Consider the following 9,755-nt stretch of genomic DNA (forward strand, 5'->3'; position numbering starts at 1 on the left):
CAATGGTGAAATAAAATTTCTATTTTATTACTTGTGCGTCTCAATCCGCTCCTACTTATACTATGAAATACATGACTGTCATAGTTTTATTATCCCCTTCCTCTTATGTCGATGAAGATGACTAAGGGTTCAACCCTTATCATATACTCACTTCTGCAATGTAATATTCCTACTCGAATACTTACTTACATCATACCTTAGAGACCAGACGACTCTATTCACATACAGTGCCTAACCACCACTTGTCTGCCTTTGTGAATGTTCCTATATGAATGCCAATCATTCAGTCTTGTCTCCGAGTTCTTCATGTTCTCCCAGCAAGGTGAGTAGCCCTTCGATGACCACTTTGATCTTCGGCATGGTCCGTTGGGACTTCGTTGCCAGGGGGGGCAGGAAGTTTCTTCCCATCGGTTCTCTTATTGAGGTTACTATGCTTATCCTGTCAAAGCCCTAGGCACTTCCACTACAAGGGGAAAATCTACCACGATACATTGATTCTCTGGTACTCTTCCATCAGGACGCCATGGCTTGAGCCCAAAAAACGGATTTTGAGCGAAGCGAAAAATCTATTTTTGGGTGAGATAGCCATGGCGTCCTGATGGACCCTCCCTGCTACTTCATTCAGTTTGTCAGGTCCCACCCTGCGCTGCTGTATCATGGTGATCGGCAAGCAACTGACTTCAGGATGAGGACGGACGTGGCGTCATCTAGCGGTGGCGCCCGTTTGTTTACGTCTCGAGTACCAAAAGTAGCCACGGAAGGGATTAGCTGTGGAACAGCTCCCCAGCTATTCTCTGTCCCTCCATATCGAAGTGTTAACTCTGTATGAGGTGCAGATAGCTATGTGGCGCGTTAATACATGCGTCCCCTGTTGATATACGATGTCTTAAAGGGAAACCTTTAGGATACTCGCTCCAGAAGTTAGAATTCTGTGATAACCTGTGGTTAAATTCTCTGGGAATATCTTAGTAGTTATATACCCAAGGAAGCTACCAAAAAGGAACCTTCCATCAGGACGCCATGGCTATCTCACCCAAAAATAGATTTTTCGCTTCGCTCAAAATCCGTTATGTGGTAACATTATGCAGTAACACCATCTGGTGTATCATTGGGGAATTGTGCAAGTAACGTCATCCGTCCTCAGTCCTCACTCCTCAATAACATATTTGTTTTTCAGAGTTTACTATGGATCTATTAGATATAGCAAGAGTAGCAAGGTATGTTTTCCCTGTGGTTTCGATATACGCTTGTGTCCTAAATGTTTAGTTAATAGGCTTCAATTAGAGATAATGATATGCATTCCCATTGTGTCCTGTGAAAGGGTAGCAAAGTGATTGAAAATTAAAAGTTCAGGAGTGTGTAAATTATCCAGAAAACCCTATAGTTGAATATGTCAAATTAACTTCTAAAAGGGGGTTGTGGATGATATTTAGAATTAAGAGTAAAGGAGCTAGTAAAGCATTGGAAGTGCATAGCAGCAGTGGAAATTGTGTTCAAATAGCGAATGAACCCGTCAGAATTTAGGAATGAGATTCATCAGTCTAAATCACAGCGTATTGTTGTTATGGAACAATTCTCCCGGCTTTTCAACTTTTAGGAATTCAACTGTTCTTGTTTCCTCCTCTAGTGTTTTGGTAAGGACTATCCTACTGTAATATTACTGAAGTGAGCAAATCCCTCAGCCTAACCTATTCTGACAACCCCAGGCTAACATTTTCCAACGTTATGTCTTGATGCAATATTTACCCTCATCCAATCTTAATGAGTGATATTTCTCCCCTTATTAGTGCATTAAATTCTTCTCGAGATTCAAGTTTTCAATTTTGCTCATTATTTCCTACACTGTAAATTTCAACTTGATGGAGTCCAGGTTCTCAAATGTAATCGTAATTTGAGATAAAGGAATGGTAGGCTGCTACATATACATTATACATTCCTATGATTAACCAAGGATAAGTTATCGACTATGGGTTATTTTTTATAGAACTCATATATATATATATATATATATATATATATATATATATATATATATATACAATATATATATATATATATATATATATATATATATATATATATACAGTATATATATAAGCTATATATATATATATATATATATATATATATATATATATATATATATATATACAGTATATATATAAGCTATATATATATATATATATATATATATATATATATATATATATATATATATATTTATATATATATATATGCAGTATATATGAATCCATTTTAACCCCCTTTAAAGGTGCCTCCCAGAAGTAAATAGAGGAATGGATATGAATAAGGCAATCCCAATAATGAAAACAAAGTTAGATATGCTCAAAATAAAAGCAAACATCAGAAAAAAATACATAGATTATGTTTGTGACCAGTGTGAAAACGAGTTAATACAGATGATTCATTTTTATGCCCGAAATGGGAAAGTTAGGAGAACAGGACATAAATCTGAAAGAATAGTTTAAAAGTTCTGTAATATGTTGCGAAAAATGATAACAAGGCGTAATCCCCATTGATTTCAAGGTAAATATGGATAAAATTAAAACAAGATTTTCATTAACCATTGTTTGAGGTTACAGAAAAAAAAAGTTTAATTACAGCACACAGTACTCATAGATATCTATGCGCAGTACTGAGTAAAAGCTAAGAAGATTTGCAACTACAGTATCTGTTATCTGATAGAGTACCCGTAAACTTATTTTGCCCAATGATCAGTTAAGAACGTGGAATCCAGGTCTAAGCTCTAGGAACAAACCCGTCATCTGGCGGTTACTGGCAACAAACTTGCTATTCAGCTCATCTTTAGTGTCGACTCTGCTGTCTAGTAAGGAGTCCTTTTCGCCTGCAGTACTAATCGTGTCTCGGTTGCTTATTTTAAACAATTAATTCATGATATGAAATATATTTTATATGGCGACCACGGTGTTTTGATTCATGTGTAATTTCCCTCTTGTTTATATGTTATGTGGGCTGTTAGTAAACAATTCAACGTTTAGTAATATATATTTTTTCTTTTTGCGTTTAATTAAGAGTAAGGCCACATAATATCTAGTTAGGTTATCCAAAGCGATTTTGTTATCTCCTTGTTGTCTTTAATAATTATACAACCTAACTGCTTTTCGGACTTTCTGACCACTCGAGGTTTCTTGAGTTCCTAGTGGGTGATCGGGTTGAATCCAAGGGGGAAGAACTTTAAGGTTGGGTTCATCTTTTTTTAAGGCGTGATAATTTGATAAAGGTTAATTCGTTGTAACTTCAGGAAGGTAAAGGTTCGTGTTTTGATTGGCGATGAGTGTGGCTTAATTGGAATTTTAGCCTTGAGGATTTTTATCGTTTGTCTTTTGTATGAGTCCCTTTAACTTCCTTGCTTAGAGAGGCGTAAAGTATAAGAAATGTTTTGGCAAGATATCCAAATACGTTATTTAAGAAAAGTGTGATTTGTTTTTCATTTGAAATTTTCTCTTTATGTTTACCAAGACTATTGTGGCAATTTCCGTGTTTTTATTGATAAATTAGTAGATTTTTTCTTGATTGCTAAATTGTTCTCCATTCAGTTTAACAAGTATAGACTTAGAAAAGCAAATTTTTGAGTACATGTCCTGTGTAATGTGGAGAATGGTTCCCTTAAAATGTCGTACAACAATCAGTGATCTAACCTCATTCATGAATAGTTAAAGTTCTTAGACAAAAATTAATGAGGAATATACTTGAAATTGTCTCGTATGATCTTTACAAATAAGTATCTGGTTTTCATAAATCTACGGTAACGGAGATTTTTATTATGCTCTTTAAGTAAAGCCTGATAGCTGATGAAGGGTAAGGAATAAATGGCAAAGGGTGCCATAGAATGCCCCAGGATGTGTTAAAACATACATAAATCTGACACGAACTTCAACGCAGTTTCTATCCCATAAGAAAAATTAAGCATTAAATGCTGCAATAAATTCCCCATGATCACTCTAACGATCACACGGGAGATTTTATGCATAGTGCAGCATAGTCCTTTAATTGATACAACAAAATGAAATGTTTTTAACAAAACTGTTCTTGATAGTCAACGCTGAAGGTACTAAATGGCACATGTTTTTTCTTGCAATATCGATAAAGACTAAGTTGGCTAAAGTCAGAAAGACAGTAACGGCCTCGGATACCATTTACTTTACTTTAAGGGCTTTTTTTTCAGTATACAATTGGGGAATCCTACTTTCTACCTACAGGACCTCCACAGGCATTTTATCATGTTCGTTCGAAATCATTTAGCATTTCACACCGCATATTGCTTGTTTATTGTTGAATCGTCACTATCGATACTAGGATAATTACTCATCTCATTAGAATACAGTAGGCAGTTCTGTACCGACTGAGTGTGCTTATTCGCTGGCGTTCTCCTTCCAACTTATTTACCAGTTGCATCGATGACCCTGGCCTTTGCAATGCCAGTTTACGTTTATGAATCGGTCAACTCAACCAATCTTCTGCAGATTTTTGTAGTAAATAAATCGACCAGTTTTGGTATAGTTTTTTATTGTACATTTTTTTTTCCGTCAAGTTAATCTTCTTTGTTTACCTTTTTGTATTTAGGCATCTTTTCTCCTTTTTTCAAGTTAGCGTTATTAGAAATACAACTTACTCATACTTTATTATCCATCTCATTAAAAACTGATGGGATATGTGTAGTAACTTTCAAACCATTAGTCTGGTTGTATAGATAGAGAAAAGATTGTTTATACTCAGAGCCATTTCAGTAAGATCTTCCTATCTCTCTACCATGACACTTCACCCAATTTTGAGAGGTATCCGACATAAAAAGGGGATGGGGAGACTTCTTTTCACTGTTCCTCCCTGCCTGACGATGGTATGATTGGTACCGTTAGAGTGTCACAGCCCATCCTCCCCCATCTCCCACCACAAATGAAGCTTCTTAAGCTGACTCCCCTACTGCCGCTACCTCACCGGTCACCAAAGTGATCCGAGGTAGCACCAGGGCCTACCGCAACTGCGTCACAATCTCTCGTCATTCAGTAAGATATCTGGAATTAGAAGCAGATGCATATCTAAAGTCTGTTATCTTTGTACTCTAGTTTGTGGACTTGTGGGCCGAGGTGTATTGATTTTGGTATTAAAGCTCATCTTTGATAACGTCTGCAATTCTACTTCTTAAATATCTTACAAGTACTGTATCTTTAATATCCACAATGACCACCTTACTTAAAGCTTTTCTCATCGTTGAAATAGCCTCTGCACCACATGCCTAGAATACGAGTTGGGAATAAACGAAAAAGATCACCTATCCCAGGTAGGATTTTAATATACGTAATGAAGACTCTTCATTTATAACCCACTCGGATTCAGTGCACAGTGTGAGGAAGCAGGGGAGTAATGAAGTTGTTGTACATGTAAGATATATGTATATATCTGGTGAAAGCCAGCGATAAATTCTAATCATACAAGTGACTACTGAAAGATGAAGACCATGTTAAAATTCTTTTAGTTCATTATATTTTCGTAAAGGTCTATTTTGGCAATTGGGCCTATTCTTATTAAGTTATGACATTTTTACGCCGTCATGACTTTCTCCACGGTAAATTTATTCCTTTGGAAATGCAGAGATGGGGCTATCTTTACCTCCGCCAGCGAAGTTGGAAGGAGGTTATGTTAAACCCCTGTTTGTGTGATTGTTAGTGAACACCTTCCTGGCCACAATTTTAATCGTAGAGTAGTGAAACTTGCAGGGATTAACTTTTATGTAAAAAGCAGGAAATTATTATATTTTGGAAGGTCAAGGTTAAGTTCACGGTCAAGCAAAATGTCTAATTCCCGTAATCAGCTATAAACTTGGACATCGTTGTCACGGAGACTTCAAACTTGGTTCATTTTTGAGTGTATGATAATCAACGCTAATTAATATACAGTATGTTGAGGTTGAAGGTCAAGGTCGAGTCCATGGTTAAGGTCAAGCAAATGGTCAAATTTCGGTCATCAACCATACAGCCACAATTTTAATCGCAAAATAATGAAACTATTTAGGGATTTTAAACTAATGTAAAGAACCGGAAATTATTAAATTTTGGAAGGTCAGGGTAACGGACTACTAAAACGTCCATATCACATAATCAGCCATAATTTTGGGCATCCTTGTCACTGAGACTTCAAACTTGGTTCATATTTGAGTGTATGAAGATCTATGCCAATTAATACATGTTAAGGCCTAAGGTCAATGTCGAGCAAAAGGTCGAGAAATAAGCTGCCGTGGCGAAGGTCTGCGCTCTACTGAGGGCCACTGTAGATTTTGATGTTTCGACTAGATTAAAAAAAATTCCCTTCGCTCAGGCCTTCTTTATACATCCATGACTTACTGTAATTACATCTAACAGTGTGGGTAATTTTCTTTATCCATATTTCAAAAATTGTAGGAACATTTAAAAGATAGAAAGTTTAGAACAACCTTTTATTAAGTATTCTCTCTCTCTCTCTTTTTGCCAACCAATGACAAAATTTCGGAAGATTTACTCGTCGCCTTCGTCATCGTCATCATCCTCGTCGTTATTAATCTGGAAATAGCGAATATCGTAGGTATCCTTCAGGGTAGGCGGTGCGACCACTCTCAACCAATCACGGAGATTGTTCTTTTTGAGGTACTTCTTTGTTAGGTACTTGAGATATCTAGAAAAATAAATGTTAAGACTTCTTAGACAAGTGATTTAGGCAGACATAATATACTAGTAATAAGGTGTGGACGAAGAAGCACTAGACTTTTTAAGGATTTCAAACTGGTGCAATTTGTTTAGAGCCTTTGCTAAACCTCCATTTTTTTAATGTCAGTTTCTTTAGATATAGGCTAGCACTATCTTTTTTTTACAATATATTATATAAAGTTCAGTCATGAAATGAAAGAAGCTTAAAAAGACCTTCATCAGACGCTAACAAAATAAATCATAGAAAGATTTCAGAACTTGCATGGTGACCGAAAACTTTAAAGGTAGGCCTACTGTATAGCATACAAAACTTACTAACCTTTTTGAAAATTGGACTTCTGCTTGAATTGTGATTTTGCCTTTATTTCGCTCAAGTTTTAGTTTATTTGATAGATTGTTTTTCTTGCCGTTAATCTTGATGTGACCAAGCAGGTAAGTTTCCTGTAAAAAATGGAATGACATGTAAAAACTCTACTGCAAAGTCATCCGTCGCTTGAAGTCAGGGTAAACAGCTGTATAGAGTAGTTACATATCCCTTATGGTTAATATTGAGAAAACAATCCCAAACTTAATTATCAGTAAAGGATATTGTCCTTTTGTAGGAAAAAATAGCATAGTAAAAATAGCATTCTCTTAAAATCATGATGAAATTTTAGATGGGTATCCAGATAAGGAATTCTGGGAAAAAGTAACTTTTCATATCTTATATATTTACCATATTTCAATGATTAATTTCTTATTCAAAAACTGAATTCTGGTATTTCATCTTAACATTAGATATTTGTCATATCTTATATATTTACCACCTCTAGATAATTTCTTTGTCAAAAGCTGAATTCCGGTATCTCATTCTACTCTAAGATAACATGAAAATTAACCCTATACTCACAAAATCGGCAACGTTCATAATTCCATCTTCCACGGGTTGTCTGCAGTCAATGTGGAATTTAAAGGAAGGCTTTTTGCGTCCCACCCCTTTTCCAGCTTTAGCCTGGGTACCTTTTAAAACTTGGTTCTTTTGGCCCTTGCTTGCCTCTGTGTTTGCCTTCCTTTTCGAAGTATCTTTAGACTTAGCCTCTTTGCCCTTTTCTGTTGTGGCATCTTTAGACTTTTTAACTTTACCTGGCTTTTCTCCTTTGTCATTTTTGTCCGACTTTGATCGTTTCGTTCTTTTTTCTGACTCTGCTGCCTTGTCTACTGCTGGGCGTTTTTCTGGCTTCTGTTTCACAGATTGCTTGAGGGTCTTCTCTGCAACTGGCCTTTTATTAGCCTTCTCTGAACTCTTCTTCCCAGATGATGGAACCTTTGCTTCTTTGTTTGCAGTGACTTCATCATTTTGACTCTCAGGGGCTTTAGTCTTATCATTAGAACGGCCTTTACTTTTCTTTTCCGTATCCACGCTTTTGGTATCCTTCTGAGTTGCAGGAGCTTTCTTATTGCTGGAAACACCAGATTTTTCTGTCTTCTTCTGTGATTTACTCTGTAAAAAATATAAAAAGTTATTTATTATTATTATTATTATTATTATTATTATTATTATATACAAATAGGATTATATTTTCATACCAAAGCTACTATTCAAATGGTTAAGGAACAAGACAACAAAATGTACATGCGATCTTTAACTGCAACAAAAAAAATTCTATCAACATCAACAAAACACGCGAGGGTGCATGATCCATGTTTCCACGGTCATTGCCAATAGATGAGAGGTTTCAACATAACATAAATCTAATTATATTTTTTTTATTCGAACAGAAATGGATTAACGGGTTGCATTTAAGATTATTTCGCCCCTTTCATCGGAGTTGAACCAATTAAAACGTTGAAAATCACATTCTATGCTCTTACCAAGGTCTATAGAATGTATTATATAGATCTTGGCCCCTAAGGCAAGCAGTTGCAAGATTTGTGTCCTTAAACGAATTGGTAACGTTTATTATTATTATTATTATTATTATTATTATTATTATTATTATTATTATTATTATTAGCTAGACTACAACCCTAGTCGGAAAAGCAGGATGTTATAAGCCCAGAGGCTCCAACAGGGAAAATAGCCCAGTGAGGAAAGAAAAGAAGGAAAATAGAATATTCAAAGAAGAGTAACAACATTAAAATAAATATCTCCTATATGAACTATAAAAACTTTATGAAAACAAGAGGAAGAGAAATAAGATAGGATAGTGTGCCCGAGTGTACCCTCAAGCAAGAGAAATCTAACCCAAGAGAGTGAAAGACCATGGTACAGAGGCTTTGACACTACCCAAGACTAGAGGACAATGGTTTGATTTTGGAGTGTCCTTCTAGAAGAGTTGATCAACTACTATCCGCGAAAGTAACTGAGGGACAAACCATCTTAACCCGCATCAACCAGTAGTTTGAGAAGTAGATTCTCCTTAACCAAAGTTATGTTGGTTAATAACTGCAAACTGGAAAGTAGAAAGCATAATTAATACGCATCGGTTTGAGGTTGGCATCCTTGTAAGTAATTCCTTATTCAGATAAATACGGGAACGACGTCGCGGTATTTACAGTAATGACGTTGGGAACTTACTTTACCTTACTTTATGGGCTGCTTTTCTGGTCTTATACTACAGAGGAACCCTACTCTCTACAGTTTTCGTAATTCATTTTATCGTATACATTCCAAGGCATTCAGCATAGAACCTTATAATATTATTATTATTATTATTACTTGCTAAGCTACAACCCTAATTGGAAAAGCAGCATGCTATAAGCCCAAGGGCTCCAACAGCGAATATAGCCCAGTGAGGAAAGGAAATATGGAAATAAATAAACTACAAGAGAAGTTAATTAACAATTAAAATACAATGTTTTAAAACAACAAAATTAGAATAAATCTTTCATACATGAACTATAAGAATTTAAAAAAAGCGGAAGAGAAATCAGACAGAATAGTGTGCCTGTGTGTACCTTCAAGCAAGACCAGCACCCCACCATCCCTCCACCCAAGCTAGGATAAGAAAAGGGAAAGGATAGAATATTGCTGCTGATGACTCGCTTGGTGGACAT

The 9,755-nt window shown here is 35.8% G+C and overlaps 1 protein-coding gene across 1 annotated transcript in view; it reads right to left on the reverse strand.

The window, feature by feature from the left end:
* Window positions 1-6,476: 6,476 nt before the first annotated feature.
* Window positions 6,477-9,755, reverse strand: part of LOC137637910 (large ribosomal subunit protein eL22-like) — a 257,432-nt gene continuing 254,153 nt past the window's right edge. Inside the window, exons 3-5 of the mRNA XM_068370023.1 lie at window positions 7,609-8,199; window positions 7,039-7,160; window positions 6,477-6,687 (exon numbers count right to left, since the gene is read on the reverse strand). Coding sequence (XP_068226124.1) covers window positions 6,531-6,687; window positions 7,039-7,160; window positions 7,609-8,199 — 870 coding nt within the window. The 3' untranslated portion in view covers window positions 6,477-6,530. The remainder of the gene's footprint in view (window positions 6,688-7,038; window positions 7,161-7,608; window positions 8,200-9,755) is intronic.

The sequence above is a fragment of the Palaemon carinicauda genome, chromosome 3, assembly GCF_036898095.1.
Source record: "Palaemon carinicauda isolate YSFRI2023 chromosome 3, ASM3689809v2, whole genome shotgun sequence".
NCBI classification, from domain to species: domain Eukaryota; kingdom Metazoa; phylum Arthropoda; class Malacostraca; order Decapoda; family Palaemonidae; genus Palaemon; species Palaemon carinicauda.